General features: G+C 37.4%; 1 protein-coding gene across 1 annotated transcript in view; it reads left to right on the forward strand.

Annotated features, from left to right (window-relative positions):
• The window catches only part of LOC122811464 (HLA class II histocompatibility antigen, DO beta chain-like), a 99,764-nt gene extending 80,547 nt beyond the window's left edge, over positions 1-19,217 (forward strand). Inside the window, exons 5-6 of the mRNA XM_044083319.1 lie at positions 1,557-1,599; positions 18,461-19,217. Coding sequence (XP_043939254.1) covers positions 1,557-1,597 — 41 coding nt within the window. The 3' untranslated portion in view covers positions 1,598-1,599; positions 18,461-19,217. The remainder of the gene's footprint in view (positions 1-1,556; positions 1,600-18,460) is intronic.
• Positions 19,218-20,000: the final 783 nt, after the last annotated feature.

Consider the following 20,000-nt stretch of genomic DNA (forward strand, 5'->3'; position numbering starts at 1 on the left):
GGATTATCAAACCCTGGATTATGCAAAGCAGCTTGCTGACAGTTTATAACCTTAATCATCTGTGGTACTGGGAACCTGAGGTGACTCTTCTTCCTAGAGTGAGGGGAAGGCTATAGTCACTCTGCTACTGATCCCCAAAGGAGATACAACAGAAGGAGCATTAAACCAAAGGGGAGCAATAAAGTAAAGCCATGACATATGAAGCCTTTGGGAGACTCTTTTCAGCCTTTCGACATTACAACAGTTCATTTTCTGCATCACGGTATCTCTGTCGCTGGGTGATTTCAGGATCCATGCTGATGGCCAGTAAGGCCAAGTTCCCCATAAAATGAACTCGCTAAACTTGGAAGGGCAGAGTAAATGTCAGTGATGTAATAGTGGGTGTCAGTGAAGGGTGATGCTGTAGGGAGACATTATGAAGATGGGGAGGAGTGCTACTGATTAACACCAGGGTTTTAAGGTGGGTTTACAGTTACTGGAAGAGCAGGGTGTGTCAGAGGCTATACACATGTTCCAGGGAGGGTTTCATTTTGCTGAATCACTCGTCTACAAGATGATATTGCTACTTCATATACTCTGGTATTGAGAAACTACCTTTTTATGTACCTTTCTAGTTACTTACCATGTTCTAGAAAGTGAGAGGTTTTCATATAATACATTTCATTATATTAGCGATAAATCAAGTGCCCTTTTACATGACACTAACTCTGAAAGTGATAGTTCGCTACATTACAGGATCACAATGTAGTGACACTATTCAGTTAAGTATGGCAACATTTTACACTGGGTCTGCACATATAGCTTACTTAACTTAATTATTTATTTGTTTTTGTTTCTGGGTAGGATACAAAACGCAAAGCAACACACATTTTAGACATGAAAAAGGAGAGTAATAATTATACACTAAGAATTTTTCATTTTCACAAAACTTGTGATACATAATAAAATTAATAATTTTACAGAAGACAATGTGGTACGTACAGTTTTGATAAGCAGTGCTTGGCAGTGCCTTACAAAACAGACTGTGAGTAGATTAGAGTGGCAGCTGTTATTGAATATATGTGAAATCAATAGATACAGTAAAAACATATTAAAACTATTATACAGTAAAGTTTTTGAAGGCATTAGAATACATAAATATTTAGATGATTATTAACCTTAGTGTGTGTGTGTGTGTGTGTGTGTGTGTGTGTGTGTGTGTGTGTGTGTGTGTGTGTGCCTCCTGTGTTAGACTGATATCTCATCTTGGGTTACATTTTTTGAGTATCGGGATTTGCTTCAACTCCCCTGTAACCCTTAGCAAGATACAGCTGGTATCAGCCACCTGTGAGAGTTGTATAAAAGAGATTATTAAGTAGGGGCCGAAATACATTGGCGAACGGTATGCTTAAAGAGGTGCTAAATGTGGACTGTAAATGATGTTCCTTCTGAGTTTTGACTGTGAACTTATAGGGTGACACTTTTTGTCTGTACAGTATTTCAATGATCTAGATGGAAGGTTTCTGAGACAATTCTAGAAAACTGAATTATATTATTTTTTGTTTTTCTTTTTGCAGGTTTTATGTATATTCCTATATATGGGAACACAGATGAATAAAGGTAACCTTCTTTTACAGTATTATTTCTTATGGCAAACAGAGTAATGCTGAAGGCTGAGTAAGATGCGCAGAATTCCAATTCAGGAGGATGGAAGAATGCAGCCTGTGAGAAGTTTTGTGTGTGTGTGTGTGTGTGTGTGTGTGTGTGTGTGTGTGTGTGTGTGTGTGATTGTGTGTAAGGCTGTGATTAAAGACAGTGCATTTACAGTGGGAAGAGGCAATCATTTGGAGCTATTATGTATTTTACTCCCCTCACTTAAAAGAATAAGAAAAAAATGAATAGAAGTCAGATATAATCAATTTGCATCAGTTTCCAAAGAAATGAAAAGGTGACCACAAACAAAAACTTGTTGTTAAGTTGTGGAAAAATAGGAAATCCAGCTTAGAAAAGATAAGATGCACTGAAGTTGAAAGGAAGTATTTATCAGCATATCCTGGTACAGGTGGAAGGGCATTAATGGTATAAGCCCCTGCCTATTAACAGTGTCTGTGGAGTGTCCATAAACCTTGTAAGACAAGGAATTAATTGTGCACGGTAGCAGTTTTAAGCTGTAGATGAATGTTTATAGCTCATGTTGTCCCTGTATTGACAAAGCCTTTAGACCATTATGGTATTATAAACAACCTTAATGTAAACACACTGTAGTCAACCAGACACTCATCTTCACTGATGGTGGAAAGTTTCAACAAAATGGTGTCAGTTTATTGATATAGACAGATTTTTTTTTCAGAATACACATTCTGAATGACATACTGTTGTAAGATATCAAATCTTTCAAGCAGAAACATTCTAGTAGTGATCGTAATAATAGCAGTAGTAGTGGTAGTGGCAATAGTACTAGTAGAACTGGTAATAGTAATAGTAATAGTAGTAATGGTAATAGTACTAGTAGAACTGGTAATAGTAATAGTAGTAATAGTAGTAATGGTAATAGTACTAGTAGAAGTGGTAATAGTAATAGTAATAGTAGTAATGGTAATAGTACTAGTAGAACTGGTAATAGTAATAGTAGTAATGGTAATAGTACTAGTAGAACTGGTAATAGTAATAGTAATAGTAGTAATGGTAATAGTACTAGTAGTAGTGGTAGTGGTAATAGTACTAGTAGAACTGGTAATAGTAATAGTAATAGTAGTAATGGTAATAGTACTAGTAGAACTGGTAATAGTAATAGTAATAGTAGTAATGGTAATAGTACTAGTAGAACTGGTAATAGTAATAGTAGTAATGGTAATAGTACTAGTAGTAGTGGTAGGAATAACTAGGCTAATAAAAACACTTTCCAAGCATACTTAAATATGTTACCAGTACAGGTAACCCCATATTAAATACAGAAAGAGGCAGTTCTGAATATGTTGCATGTGCTGAAAAAAGGAATGTTGGCAAACATAAAAAAAACAAAACCAACGACTTAATGGACTTTATCTATACCCTGTCTTAGGAATAAGGTCCATTCCAGCCACAAGTTTAAAAACCATAAACATTTGGTGAAATTGTTTCTTTAGGAAAACAAACAGCAAGATAGCTGTTGTTGGCTCCATATTTCGGAGCTGGAGCACAAATGAAGCTCTAGTGAGGGAGCCGATCTCATCATAGTCAGGTTTTGCAGCAGTTGTAAAAGCTAACACACTTTTTACAGATGGTGGAGACTTTTACAACCAGTCTGTTATTTTTTGTTTTATATATTTTTCAGCCCATTACAAATTAATTATGTACATTATTTAAAGATTTAAAGATGCATTTCCTAAACATCAAATCTTCTGATTTATTATGTTTATGATTAGTCATCATTAAAAGAGCCTGACTAGGTAATAAGACTTTGAGTAAACACTGTTAGAGATCAGTATTATTTTTCAGACATTACAACAGTGACTGATCTTAAAAGAAACTTGTTTTATGTTTTTGTGTAACTATCCATTCTTTCATCTTATCAAAGTTGCTGTCTATCTGCTATAATCTGGTGATGTTGCCACTACCTGTCTTTCTGGTACATTGCAATACTTTTTATGCCAGAGCATTTCTTTCCCAGGTCTTCGACATCAAGGTGTGCAAATTAACCTGGCAACAAGACTGTAAATACAGAGATATCTTATTTAAAATTCATCATTATGCTATAAACTCACAAGGGGTTTAGATTCAAACTCTTATTTAAAAAAAAAAAAAAAAAAAAGATGAATTCAGTAATCGACAGAAGCATCTTAAGTTTGATTTATTCCAAACTAGCAACTGTACAGATGTGCAAATATAGACGCCTGACATACCTCTCAATCTGCAGGCATTAAAAATAGGTACAAAGGCCCTTGAAAAGTAGGTCCATCCAGCTAAAAAATCGGCACACCTAATTAGCGTAAAATCTGAATACCAACTAGCACACAACTCTTCCTGCTTTCAGTAGAAATGTGGAATACTACTCAGAAACACGTCTAAAAACAGTGACAAAAATGATAGCAAAATATAAGCACAGTTTAAAATAATCAACAAAAATCTGTGGACTTGCAGTTTTGTACAACATAAGGTCACTTATTTTTGCTTCTGAAAGAGGGAGATATAAGATGTGAGTCTTTGGTTTCACTAGTGTGTTTGTCATGTAATATGGTTTCCTTCACTTTGATGAGAGGGGATTCAGAAAATTGTGGGAAAGGGTAAGTCAAGCATGGACCAAAAAAAAAAAAAAATCAAGCAACCTCTCTGACCTGCTTTGTCAGATGTCAGGGCTTGTAATGGGTAGTCTCACTGCTATATGTTTCAGGAACAACCTAATGAACAGGACACAGACAGCTTGGTGGTTTAATACATCCTCTTACCATATCATTGCAGTAAAGGAATACCATTAAGACCACAGCCTGACCCACAGTTTTTCTTACTGTTTGAAAACAGAGTGCCAGCATTGCAGCTGGAGTGTGGTTTTTGGAGTAAGTGAACAATTTGTTGCTTTGTTTATTCACTGCTACCAAGTAAATTGACACATGGATGCAGCAGAACTATGTCAGACATGACATCTGGCTTGTCAGCGGTCAGCTTTGTCCAAAGTGATCAAATGTTAGTACTGTTCCTACATGTCTGGCTGAAGAGTGAAGGCAGCGTGCAGAATTTATCCCAGTCTGGAATAGTCTGATGTCTTCTATTAGATATTCACATATCTAGATAAATCAAGGGCTTACATTTTCCAATCACTGTTAACTAGTTTTCAAAATGTTAAACAAAAATAGATCTTTTCTAGACTTGTGATACTTTACAAAGTTGGTTGTGTGCCTTTGTCGCATCATTTAATGTGGTTCAAAATATCCTTTGTCTAAGTTAAGCTAGGTAGTCTGATGCAGTCCTTTGAGAAATATAGCACAGGGGCATTATCTACCAAATAGTGGCAAAAGAGATGAAACAATGCAGGCAATCTAATTTTAAAGAAGGAAATGGTTGGTGCAGTGGTACATAAAACGTACACTCAATCAAAGTGCTATGGTGAAGATATTAAAAACTAATCTGACTCAATAGTAATGAGAAGACAGTCAACAGAAAAGTAGGCATGACTTGTGACACTGTAATGGATTGCTGGCTGTATATTTATTATGTTTGGAAACAACTGAAGTTGAGCATAGTAAGTTTTTACATGATCAGCAACCCATCATAAGTTTTTACGTGATCAGCAAGTCATAATGTTACCTTTCATGCATCAGGTTAGTGAAATCTGAGACCATACAACAGAAACATATTAGTCATATGAAATAATGTGCAACAGCAGTTGGTTTCCATGTGAGTTAAAATTTGGAAGAAAAAATGTGGGCCTGGTCGGTGTTTTCAAAACAGAAAAAAAGAAATATTTGTTGCATTTCATTAAAATTAAGATGGCACATTGGAAAAGTCTTTTGAATGCTTTGTTGTCATATTTGCCATTGCTGCTAAATCTGTGGATATATGGGAAATCTAGAATTATTCTGAGTCACTATTTAACTTAATATGAAAAAGAACAAGTATTTTGGCAATTGTTTCACCCAGGAAAGTGAATTATTGTGGATGGACACTTTGTGTACATCAATTATGTTCATAGCTCTCAGCCTCTGAGAGCAAGAAATCTGGACAAAGCCATAAATAATTGGAGGACAAAGGCCCCAAAATAGGGGTAATGTTTAAATATTGCTCTTGCAAACTTAGAAAACTGATAGAATAACAGTTTTTGCATTAGCATGAATTTTCTAAAGGGTATGAAGTCTGAATCTCAAATGTCTGTCATTATTGCCTGATATCAGGCCACAAAGATTTGGCAATGATTTCCCAGAAAACCACAATTTTATGAGCAACAGCCCAAAAATATGATGGAAAAATTTGGACATTTTGTGAAAATATATAAAGCTGAAAGTTATGATCATGATTACTTAGAGGTTATATTCCGAGAGAGACTGCAGTTTGTTAAGGCTATTAAGGAGTACAAAAGAGGAAAATGAAACAGAGACTAACTTCTTGCTGTATTGCATGTATTTCTGAATGGTACGATATTAACAATCATGAACAGGTGCATAGGTTCATAGGTAGGTACTAGGCTATTGGCCCTAGGGCCTATACAAGCCTAGCCAAAAAGGTACCCTGGCTTTCGCCACCCAAGAAAATTATTCTCCTGTGCCCCAGTCAAGTAGAACCACCGAAGTGATCCCTGGGGTGAATTTCCTATTACCCATCCAATCATCAAGATTTTTCTTGAAGAGTGCTAATGAGGAGCTCTGTTTGACATAGATAGGTAGTCTGTTCCAGAGTATGGGAAGTCTCTGGGACAGGAATCGATTCCTCCAACATGTTCTGTTTATTGTGGTGACAAGGTTTAGGTCCCTAGAGCATGTAGCTCGGAGGGATTGGGATTTCTTTAAGTGGAGCATGTCCAACAGCTCTGGGTTTGCCATAGCTTTGTATGTTAGGCAGAGATCGCCTCTGAGTAGGCGATATGCGACGGAGTAAAGCTGGAGTTTTTTGAGACGGTCTGCATAAGGCATCTGTTTGAGGCCAGTAATCCTCTTTGTGAGGTATTTTTGCAGCCTTTCCAGTTGTTGTAGATGTCTTGTGAGGTACATACCAAAAGGGGCATTGTACTCTATAATGGGTCTAATGAGTAATGAGTAGAGGCGAACAATGACCTCTTTTTTTCTGGATGAGAAACCTTTTGTGATGAGGTGTGCCACATAGAAGGATTTCCTAACCACTGTGGCGATGTGATTATCAAAGGAGAGACTACTGTCCACCTGTGTCCCAAGGTCTCTTATCACACTTTAGGTGTTTAGTAGACTACCGCCTATGTGGTAGTTCATGGGTACAGAGTTTTTACCAAAGGGGATGACAATGCACTTTTTGGCACTGAGCTTGAGACCATGTCTTTGACACCAGGCATCTGTCTCAGTGAGGCCTTTTTGTAGGATGTCCACATCATTAGGAGTTTCGATTATGGCTCCTAGTTTGCAGTCATCTGTGAATTTAGTTAGCCAAAGACCTTCTGTGTTAGCCTGTACTTCAGAAAAATAGATACCAAACAGGAGAGGACCCAGGACTGAACTCTGTGGTACTCCACTTGTCACTGGTCTGAAGTCTGATTTGGAGTCTGCTACTTTCACAGTGTGGGTTCTTTCAGTAAGCCAGTTGACAACCCATCTTGTGACATAGGGATTTATACCTAGTTTAGTGAGTTTATCTATAATTCCAGAGTGGGGGATGGTGTTGAACGCCTTGACGAGATCTAGATAGGCTATGTGAACCACCTTACCCTCATCTATGGCTTTGGTGACTACTTCAAAGAAGTCTGTCAGGTTTAGGAGATATAACCTGCCTTTTACAACCCCAAACTGTGTGGGTCCAGAGTTTGGAGATCTCCAATTTCTCTTTTAATGAGTTCCATGATGATACGTTCCATGGCCTTGCAGGCGAGGCTCATCAGGCTAATGGGGTGGTAGTTCCTGGGGTCTGTTGTGCCCCCCCCCTTTGTGGAGTGGGATAACTGTCATGGTGCCCCATTCAGTGGGCACAAAGCCTGAGGTGAGGCTATGATTGAACATGGTACTTAGGTGGGGTGCCAGTTCATTCTGTAGTTCATGTAGAAGGCAGCCTGGGATGTTGTCAGGTCCCATGGATGCTGTGTTCTTGGCTTTAGAGAGTAAGGTTTTTACCTGTGCAGCCGTGATTACAGGACCTTTGCATTCTTCCGGTATAAAGATGGGCCCTTTAGGGGGTGAGAGGGGGGTAAAGTTACCACTGAACCTATCTGCCAGGATGTTGGCAATATCAGTTGGTTCTGTATATTTAGTGTCATTGTGCTGTAACTCAGAGCAGATGTGAGTGTTAACATTGAGATTTTTGACATAGCTATAGAATGCTTTGTGGTTGTCTTTAGAATCAGTGGCAATTTTGTTTTCATAACTAGCTTTGGAGGATTTAATGAGGGATCTCAGCTCCTTACTGAGGCTGACCAGGAAGTTCCTCCAATCGTGGGATTTTACTCTTTTTTGCAACAGTTTATTTCTTCTGTTGTATAGTTTGTTTATGGCGGACGACCACCAGATTGGCTTCCTTTTTTGAGGATAGCATCTTGGTTCTGTTAGGGATAGCACGATCCATGCACTCGTGTAAGTGCTTATAAAGTGCATTTGTATTGGATTCAGCAGTCGTACCTCTATTGTCCATCTGCATGGGTGTTGTGAAGTTTGCCACTTCTGTCTTAAGAAGCGTGAAGTTGGCTTTGGAGAATTTTTTTATGGTTGTTTTCCTAATGGGGGGTGGGAGCAGGATGTGGATGTCTAGGGTGATTAGCTTGTGGTCGGATCTGTCCAACAAGGAGCTGACCTCTGGTGTGGAACACCAGTCACCCATGTTGGTGATGACCAGGTCTAGGATATTGCTGCCCTTTTGGGGGATGTGGATAAGTTGATCCAAGGCATTGGAATTGATGATTTCCAGAAAACTTTGAGCAAAAGAGTTGGTACATGAGTAGTTTTCCCAGTTATTGGTAGGGTAGTTGAAATCACCCATTATTAGAGTGTTGGGTTGTACCTTAATATTTTCCAGTGTATCAAGAAAAGAGGAGTGGGAATCCTGGGGCATGGTGGGGGGTCTATAGCAAGCTACAATCTGGATTTCAGTTTTGCCCAAAGTTAGTTGAACTTGGATAATCTCGGCTGCATTATGCTGAGCAACTAGCTTGGAGGTGTGGATATCCTTAATGAATATGGACACACCTCCACCTTTAGTGTTTCGGACCGGGTTTGGTGGCCGAAAAGTGTGGTATGAATTACAGTCTGGTAATGCAGGGGTGCTCTCTGGAGCTTTGAACCAGGTCTCTGTCACTGCACGGATGTCAATGTTCTCCATTTTAAGGAGTGCCTCAAGTGAGTGCATTTTGAGGTTTAGACTTCTAGCATTGAGTAGCATTACCCTCAGATTTTGTTTGCTTGTAACCTGTTATGGTGGTGAATTTGTCATTTGAACCTTGCCTAAAAAAGGCACTATATGGGTGGCAAGAGCCTTTGCCAGTATCCGGAATCCCAAGGGCGACAGGTGCAGGCCATCTCTGGCAAAGCATTGTGGTCTGTCGATCATGTCATCCCAGGCAGACAGATACTGGATTCCCTTAGAATGACACCAATATATTATATTATTAATATTAGCCAATTGTTAAAGTCAATCATTTTGTCCTTGTACTGTGGTGTTATTCTGGGTGATGGCAGGATGCTACTCAGGGCTAGGGTCATACCAGCCCGGGCTACAAAATCGGAGAGCTCCTCCATGTCTCTTTTCATGTAGTCCAGGGAGGTACGTCTCAGGTCATTCACACCAACATGGACAATGACAGAGTCATATTTGTACTTGTTGTGGAGTGACCTGAGTGCGTGCATTATGTGGTGGATCCTGGCACCTAACAGGCAGCTGACAGTAACTTTTTCCTTGTTTAGCCTGGTGAGTGGAACATCAGTGTGCCTGACTATAGAGTCACCTATGACTAGAGTGTTGGGTACGTTATGCCTTATGGGCTGTAGTTGAGTGGCACACTGAGTATGTGGACTATGTGTCATTTGGGTTGTGATGGGGGGTGGAGGTTGCTTGCATTTCAGCTTTGGAGGTCTCTGTTGTTTGGGCAGATTTGTACTGAGAGTCTCCGTGAATGTAGGTGTGTGTTTTGTGCTTCTGTGTGCGTGTTTTGGTGGTGTAGGTTTTGAGGGACTATGTGATGAGTGTGGTGCGGTGCAAGTGTTTACCTTCTCCTCTTGACTGTCTAGTCCAGTCTTTGGTGAAGAGAGCTTTGCTTCCAGTTTGGCTATATAAGTGCATCTCTCACATGTCGTAGTGTTGGGTGGTAGGAGGAGAGGGTTGTCTGTGTACATGAGGCAATTGCTGCATTGTCCCAAGATGCCCAGATTCATCAGGTAGACAGGAGAAAACACCGGGAGCTGACCTTTAGACATGCCTGAATAGGTGCTTATTTATTAAGTACTAAAAACTGTTTTCCTCTAGACAAGTGAGGAAAGTTGAGTGCTGTAGTAATTTGTAACTTATTTAGTGCTTACAATGAGTTCTGAACAAGTGCCAAGATCAAAGAAACAGATGAATGCTAAAACTAAAAAGCTGGCTAGTTGCAAGGGAAATTTTGAAGAACAGACTTTATGGCGCCAGGAATAGTTTAACCCCAGTTAAGTGGGGGGGGGGCTTAGGAGCTCACAAACAGTCCTGGACACAGCAAATCCGTATCTGACCTGCCACAGGAAAGGGGGGAAGCAAGCTTAGAATTTTTTTTCCAGTAAAGTGGAAATGGAGAAAGCTGGATCAGAAGTTAATTCAACATTAAGAATCTGAGTGGGTTGGCCTTCACAAATGTTCTCTATTAGATTGAAACCAAATGCTAAAAAAACACAAACTTGTAAAAATACACAAAATGGAAGAAAACCAAATTAAAATATAAAGTGAGCGCTTTCATTTACTGCATTAAGCAAACTTCATCAGACAACACAAATTACAAGTGCACTCTTATTTAAATGTAAAAAGGTTAATTTAAATGACATAATTTCCTTTTAAAACCAAGCCTCCGATTAAAGAACCAAACCTCCAAAAAATAATAGTAAACCTGTTTTGAACATATCTAAATACATCCAATAAACAAGATACAAAAAATGAATGTTAAACAAATAAACATGAACATGTATGCGTATCTCTATACATAAGAATCATCTCATTAAAGCCTTCAATTTTAATATACTTTTAATAGATACGGAGTCATTTAAGCCAGGGGTAGAAAAGGCATTTAATCTAAGTTGCCAAATGAATTCCTTTTCCTCAATTTTCAAATCCATAGGTCCCCCTCTCACATTTTCATAGACTTTTTCAATGACTAAAAATATAAATTCATGTTCAGGAAGACTGTTAATATGTCTGGCTAATGCATTATTTAAGTTCAATTTGTTAATCGCATAAATGTGCTCATAAATCCTGCTCTTGAGTGGCCTCCCAGTCTTGCCCACATAAAAAGCTGGACATTTTGAGCACATAGCCAAATAAACTAAACCCTTGGTGTTACAGTTAAATTTGTCCTTGATGCCATAGGTCTTCCCTCTAATACTGAATTTACTACCAACTTGTATATATTGACACCAATGGCAAGCCTGGCATTTATACATGCCCCGATGGGGTTCATGGCATCTTACATTAACCCCCTTAATGATGTTCTTCAAGTTCAGACCCTTTCTAAATACTATTTTGGGAATATCGCCTACCTGTTGTCTAATATTGGCATCATCAAATAAAAAACACCAATTCTTAGTCAAAATAGATCTTAAAAGATGGGCGTCAGTAGAAAAGGTAGTGATGAAACTCAAAAATACTTTGTTCCTGTCTATTAGATTGAGTGAACTAATGACACTAGACTGGGAGGAGTGTCACAGATCAAATATACAGTATGGGCGGGCAACTGCAAAGCCACCAAGTATAAGAACACACAACACTAGGGAGGGTGGGTAGGAAAAATTACAGTTCCTAGCTGTAGCCACTAAATTAAAGTTTTAAACAGATCAAGGAGCAGACAAGAGAATGCTTTTAACTGTAAACAGACAAAAATGCACAGAAAAGCTCGGATAGAGCGCTCACAAACAGAAAATACAACTCTCAGTATGAAAAAGCAGTTTACAGTTAAGTAATGTTAAAACAGTATAAAACAGTACATAAATGCAGTGAAACAATAAAAAAAGCTTTATGTTGTTGTTGTGTCTTTCAGCTTTTCCTGGTTAGGGGTTGCCACAGAGGAACTCCGATCTGCTAATGATTGGTAGTTGATTTTTTACGTGCCGAGTTACCAGCCCTGACGCACAACCTTCAACGAATACATAAATACTTCCAATAAGGAAGAATCTGCAAGGTCAGTGGAAGTGGGAGATGTCTGTGAGGAACATTATGAGTCAGAGAAGAGATACTTTTTGTGTATAGAACATGGGCTTGACGCAATAATATAATTAACATTTCCACCTGAAAAAACATATATATTGATTAGGCAGTAGTGTTGTTTAAAGCTATGGAACTTCATGATATGAAATTCTAGTTTGGGAGGGTATGTTGAACATGGCTGCATTTACTTACAGGACATACAAGAGCTTGTAATAGTACAATGCATGTCATGGTTAATAGAAGTATAGAGGGATTCAACTTAAATTTATGCAAGACGTAGGAAGTTGTGTAGTGTATGTGTATGTGACAATAATTCTTGTAGACTGATATGCAACTTAAAAATACATTTAATGCACATGGGGCAAATGAGAGGTTGATCTTGCAATGCCATCATGCAATGTAGGGTTTGGATATCATTTCTAAAGATATAGGCTTCAGATTCCCATTTCTGAATATTGTACGCAATAAAAAGGGGAATTTCCATTATCTTTGACTTAGGTGATAGAATTATACCTAAACATTTGCTTAGTTCAGAGCAACTTCTTTAATAATTAAAGTAAATTCCCACTTTTTTGCAATAGATCATGAGTTTAAAGCAAAGTTTATTGCCACAGACAAAAAGTGTCATAATTTTCAGTTTAATTATTAATATTTTTTAAATAATATTCATGAGGGCACCTAGCTGATGCAAGGGGGAAAATAAGGTGTTCATCTTCTGTTTTAACTGAACTGAAGCAACTTTTAGAGTTAGTAAATAGATATGCATGTATATATTTTAAAGTGCAGCTGTAAGTAATAAATATTAGTTTGCTGTTTAGTGCTTTAGTGAGGATATGGTACTATTAAATAGCTGCAAAAAAAATCTCAGTTTAGAGTTACTCACTGCAAGTAACTTAAATTAAGTAACATTTAAGATTACAAATAATTAAGATTATCTTCATATTTCTGCCCATGCTCAACTACAGAAGGTTTAAAATTGTTTGATTATGGAGTAACGTCTATACCGACGTATAGTTGAAGAGGTCAGCAATTTTTATAGTGGCCATTAGTAAATAGTATTATGTTGTGGTGCAGTGTAAATGTTGGTCATGGGCTATTTATATATATATATATATATATATATATATATATATATATATGTAGGTAAGGGAAGTCGGCAAGCCAGATCCATAACTTTGGGATAAGGATTGGCAGTAAGGGCTGGGTTGGTTGGGCTCGTGCGTAAAGAGGGGCTGGGCATGTTCTGCAGCTGGACAGCATGTCACCCCCTCACTGTGCTTCCCCCTCCTGGGGGGGAGCTGGCGGCAGTGACTCTGGATGCATGCCAGGCCCTTCCTGAGGATCACCCTGGCTGTGGCGAGTGCTGGTCCCATCCGGCATCCCGCATCCTCCGGCAGCTAAAAGCTGACTTAGAACTGGTGCTGACTGGGGGAATCTGACTATTTAATTAAAACAATGCATCATGAAGGCCCAAGATGGGTGTTGACGTGATGTGAGTTCTGCCTAGTGCTCTGAATGTCAAAGTGAAGAAATTCAATGAAGCGCGGGTAAACGGTGGGAGTAACTATGACTCTGTTAAAGTAGTCAAATGCCTCGTCATCCAATTAGTGACGCATATGAATGGATGAACGAGATTCCCACTGTCCCTACTTACTATCTAGCAAAACTATAGCCAAGGGAATGGGCTTGGCAGAAACAGCAGTAAAAGAAGACTCTTTTGAGCTTGACTCTAGTCTGCTGTTACTTTTTTGACTACCACTATCAACTCATATGTTCTCTTCTCATACTCCTTTCAACCTTTCTTCCCCTGGTGTGCCTCTTCGTCCTACCAGTATATTTCCACTATGTCTACCTTTTTCACTTCCTCCAAGTTTGATAAATATTACTAGTTGAATTTCTGTATATATATTTCGATGTATATATTTGGTTATTATCTCAAAGTATCATACTGTACCTGAATATCCTTCATCATATCTATATCAGAATTACTGAAATTTTCTATTACTTGGATATTAGAAGTCTCTGTTCAAGACTATGTTTGTTTAATTGTTATAGCAAAGTTTTCTGCATGTATCTGTTTTGTAACTCTGTATTTCATTCATTGATTTTTCTTGTATTGTGGAGCTTTTCCCCCTGGGCCTCTGCTGAAAATGGACCTGTGTCTGTTGGAATTTCCCAATAAACAAATGTAAATAAAAAAAAAAAAAAAATATATATATATATATATATATATATATATATATATATATATATATGTATATATATATATATATATATATATATATATATATATATATATATATATATATTTGTGTGTGTGTGTGTGTGTGTGTGTGTGTGTGTGTGTGTGTAGGTATATATGCAAAGACAATCTGTAAAAGTGGAGACTGGTGTAGTCATTTTTATGAAAGGGCTGGAATTCAGACATCTTGGCCATATAATGGTGAGGAAACATTTGGTTACCTATTTCTGAGCAGCACTTCAAGGAGCTTTTCTTTATTAACAGTATTATGTCTGATGCATGGACAGGAATGATTACTGTAGTAATAATACTTTATGTCAGTCATTCCAATTTTCTTCAAATCTCAAAACCAAGAAAGCAGACTGCATTGGCTTAGAGTTTATTTGTTGTTGTTTGTCATTACCAAAATAAATCTACTGGGTAATAATATTCAACATGCTATAACCATGTTGGTTAGTCTGAGGCATGGGTTTGGCAGAACCATTGTATGACCTGGCAGTGTGAATATGTAACGTGTTATGTGTTAGATACTGTTCGATATGAATGTTTTCCAAGACAGTGCTCCCTCAAGTAAGGTGCAAGTGAAATAAATAATGACCTTGAGATAATTACAAGTCAAAATTAACTTTATCAGTATAATGTTAGTTCACGGTTAGATATGGGTATATAATAAGACTTAATATAATATGGAGATGGGGATGGATAAACAGAGAAGTACAGGAGGGAGTGGTGAAGGAGACAAAGATATTTTTTTCAGCATTATTGTCTTAGGGTAATGAGTCAGGCATAGATGCCTAGATGTTGGCAGAGGGATTATAAAGACGTGAAAATAACCACTGGAATTTTAGTACTGACTTAAAATAAAAGATCAGTTTATACTAAGATCTTAGATTCAAATAGGTGATGGGAAAGGGATCCAGACAATTACTGGAATTATATACTGAGTAAAAACTAGGAGGGAAAGAAAGGAGTATCGAATAGTAGATGACAGATATGATTTTTTGACTGCAAAGATTTATTAGGTGCATTCATCTTAGCTATTATATAACTGAATTTACCTTAATTCATGAAAATTAATGATTAACTATTTCATAATAGATTTTAATTACTTGTATAGATATTAGCAGAATGCTCTGGGATTAGAATGGTATGCTTTTTATAGAAGTTGTATAAATTATACATGCACAATAGTAGGGGAAGATTAGTTTGTGTCAAGATTATGTTTACTAAGAACTGAAGGATATGGCTACTGAGAAACTTGATGGTGTTATGTATGTATGTATACTTTCAACACTTTTATATGCATCCCCCTTCTCTCTAATCTTAATAAAACTGTACTTAATAGAATCTCAATCTGTTACAATCACATTGCCAGGTTTGCCACTGGTCTACCTTTTAGAACACACCATTGCATCAACCTTAAACAGCTTGGGTGGCTAGAACTTCCCAGTCTAATCCAATATAACCTTTTGATTATGGCTCATAAAATCTTCTATTATCCAGATAACACACCAGCTCTTAAAAATATGATCACTCCCCACAACAATCCAAGACTGCTCCGATCCTCAAACAGACTACAAATTAAGACAATTAAAATTAACACGGTAACTGGTGACTCCCTCTTTGCAAACTCTGCAGGCAAAGCATGGAACCTCCTTCCAGCTAACATTACTTTGCTCTCCTCCCTATCCCAATTCAAAGCTAAACTCAAACAACATCAGGCACTAAACTGGCTTTGCCACTGTAACAAGCCTGGCTAACTCTCACCATGAATGTATATAATCTATTAATCAAATTACTGTTATTTTTCCCCTGACTGTTACTAGGGGAAACTCAAACTTGTGATATTGTCTATTTCATGTCTGCTCATGTCATTTGTAAATATCTCATCTGTAATATGTCTTCTTTATTATTACTTATCTGTCTACCTTGGTAATATGCCTTCTTTGTTATTACTTATCTGTCTGCCTTGGAGCTTTTCTCCCCGGGCCTCCAATGAAAATGGACATTAATCCAGTTGGACTATCCCGGTTAACAAATGCAAAATAAAATAATAAATAAAATAAATAAATGTAATTAAGAAAATGCAAGGGATTGTGACATAGCACTTAATATATGCATCTGCTCTTGTAGATTAAAAAATCAATAAAGAACATTTTCAAAAAAAAATAGACTCTTTCTATAGGACTGGGTGCTTTCTTATAATGTGATTGAAATATTCAGTTATAATGTGCATTTTACTGCACTTATACTGCTTTGCATTGGCACATTCTTTGTAGCCATCTTGCATTAAGAGTTGTCAGACTTATAGCAGTATATTAAAGACTTGTGTGATTTGACAAAAAGATACACAAATGTGCCCCTCTTCAAAATACCTAAGAATTTTAAGTGTCACTTTATGGTCTGGCAGTATTTATTTTGTTTGTTTACTGGGGTAGTATACTGATCACAAGAGACTATTTGCAGGTACAGACGATTATGGGCAACATTTCCTTACACGCTGCAGCATTTCTTTACTCACCAGATCCTCATTTATCACAAGGGCTACTTTAGTTAATTTAGTGTGGTCACTGGATATTACATCCTAAGTGAGACGCTCATGAACCACACTGCAAGATGTTGAATCTTGTTAAAGTAACACTGATATTTAAAAGGGAATTAAAGAAACACAAGTTTGGTAGCTGTGTTGGTTGCCTTCTTTCCTTGCACTATGAGCTTCTCCGAGACATATTATTGGATTACATGTTGCTAACTTATCATATGCTATTCATTTTTATACTGCTTTGGTGCATGTATCCTTTTCATGTGATAATGCTTTACAATTAGGACATAACCTACTACGTGTCGATAGAGTAGGGAAATGTGTGTTGTTTTGTTACTTTAGTGCTTGCCTGTATACCACGTTTTTTTGCTTCACAGGTCTGTAAAAAGAACAATTTGCTCTGTAGGAGCACCTGATTACTGTCTGCTTGCATAGCAGAAATTACTAATACTAGGAGTTAGTAAAGAGAAATTCACCCTGGGTCTAAAGTGTGTGATTCTATGTGTCACTTACCCACTGTAACAAGACCAGTTCTTATAGAGCCCTCATGAAAAAGTCACTTCTGTCTAGTAGCGCTACCTGATTATTATTATTGATGATAATAATAATAATAATAATATTAATAATAATAATAATAGATGCATCTAAAAATGGTGACATAATCATCTCACTGACCTGCAAAACCTAACAAAGTGGTTTGTGGAACATAAACTAATAAACCAGCGCAATAATATAATGCTTAATGACCAACAAGAACCTTCTGAGCAAAGCTAGTGTATGAAAGTCAGGTGAAATTTTAGGAACCTGGTGATTGCTGCTCAGCATACCAGGAATTAGTTAAAGCTTAAAGAGTTAATTTTAATAAATCAGATTACTTAGTTCCCTACACAAGCTTGACATAAAATTCCTTGAGCATCTGTAGTAAAAAGAACGAAAAAAAAGACGCCAAATTCTGTTTCCCACTGAAAAATCACTGCTGGTGCAGTTTCAAAGTGTGTGCTGCAATGATGATTCTCTTGTTTTGGAAGATTTCTCCCTTCTTCAAGTTGGTGAACTGTAGAGTTGGTATATATAAGTGTGGGTGGTATGGGCAACAAGCCCCCCACATCGGGGAGTCTAGGGGACTTGCCCCTTTGCAAAAAACAAGTAAAAATGATTTTTTTCACCCTTTTCAATTTCAGGTATTTTTTTCGCCCTTTTATCAAGCCTACTTTCAGGAAGTCAGTTATTCATAGTAGAGTTATCTGCTCAGTGTACTGTACTACTACAGTATCTAAATACTGATAAGAAATCCATTAAGGGTTTTCAGTTATTTCATTAACTGGGAAGTTCTGTGCATCTTCTGATGATTTACTGTAGAGATGTATTTCAATATCTATGTGATTTGGGGCTTAAATGCGGAAAGGGTAAGTCTAATTTTATTATTATTATTATTAATTGTGTTTTAATTTTTTACAATACTTTGTTCTATATTCAGCCTAGCAGTGGAGTATAAACAACTGATAATACATGTAGGTCAGGCTTAGAAAACATTTCATGCAATTTAGTTCTATACTTTGAAGATGATATCCCTCCCCAAGTTTCAAAAAATAACTGTTTTGTTCTTTGCAGGTACCCACTCATAACAATTAAATACCTAACAAAAGCTGCGGAGCTGATTTACATTTTTGTTTCCATTTCAGGGTCTCACCAGTGGTACACTCCATCTGCTCCACAGAAGCTTCTCATGCTCATGGGGAATGGTTGTTTAATGGAACCACAAATTTATTCTGATCCCGTCTGAAATATATAGCACCTGTGGAGAGGAATATACTTTCTTCCACTGATGAAATACTGACAAAACAGTTTAAGAAGAAATTTGTGACTTCAGCATTACAGCAGTAAACAGAGACAAGAATATCAGACTTATGAGATGGAAAATGTCATGTTCTATTTCATCCACTGCCATTTAACAACTAGTTTGTGTTCCTGAGTATGTCACACAGACTATTTCTGATGCCAGTAGGCAACACTAGAAACTAATGCCAGAATGAATGTTAACATTTTAACTGGAAACCTCTTAAATCTAAGTTCTAGTGTTAGAATTTTTATATTTGGTGAGGTACTTGCTTTAGAGGAATTTTGCTTTACAACCTATTGTATGAGTTAGTCTTTTAAATGAAATGCAGCAAAGATAATCAAGATAAATGCAGTATTGTGTAAATAGTGGTTTGATTCTCACCTTTGAAGGGAAATTGGCTAGGCTTAAAGTGGCCTGCAAAGGCAGCTAGACTAGCACTTACCTAATAGCAGAAATGCATGCTGCATTAGACTCATTTCCATGGCAAAACACTGTTATTGATGTGATTTCCTGAATTAAGTGTTGTCTTGCAGAATTATTCCATTGCTTTGTCTTTCTGTCTGTCTCTTTTTTGTATTAAATTACGTTTTTTAATTTAGGATATGTTTGGCTTATTATAGCTTCATAGGTAAGTACAAAGCTACCGGCCCTTGAGGGCAATTTTAAGCCTAGCCAGTTTCCCTTTTTGTGCTTGAGTTAACCTATCCTATTTGGTTAGAGACTAGCTTTATCCATCCCATGGCCAATAATTATGCTTTATCATTAGTGAAAATAACTGGGATCATACCATTGATAATTTGTGAGGACCCCATGGATGGGATAAAGCATTTAAGAACTGCCTCATCCAGTAGTAGTCCTGGGGTAAATATTCTGTTTCCCATCCATAGGCCAAGTTGTGCTTGAATATCGACAGGGATGAGTTATGTTTCATGTCAGTGGAAGTCTGTTTCTGAGCAGCAGTGTCCTCTGTAAGATATACCTGTCCCTCCAAACCATTCTGTTGATGCTGTAGAAGAGGTTTATATCCCAGACCAAGTATTTCTGAGGACATTTGACTAACACATGTTGTTTAGGCTTTCTATCCTTTAGTAAGATATCTCTGTGAGATACTATCCCACCTGAAGTATTTGTATTTCATGAAATTTTCCCACTGACAAAATAAGTTACTATTTCTGAGCCACTGATGGAGGTCACATCACAGATTGTCTGAGAGATCCTGTTTCAAGACATAAATCCATCTGAATATTGAGGACAATGTTGTATTAATGGATAATATCTAATGGTGTGATGCAAGTACTGTTAGGCCATGCATGACACGTGAAACTGGATGAATGTTCACTAACTGATGAACTATAGACTCCAAAAACTAAATGAAGTGTAAT

This window comes from Protopterus annectens, chromosome 9.part0, assembly GCF_019279795.1.
Source record: "Protopterus annectens isolate FY-2018-M chromosome 9.part0, PAN1.0, whole genome shotgun sequence".
Classification (NCBI taxonomy): domain Eukaryota; kingdom Metazoa; phylum Chordata; order Ceratodontiformes; family Protopteridae; genus Protopterus; species Protopterus annectens.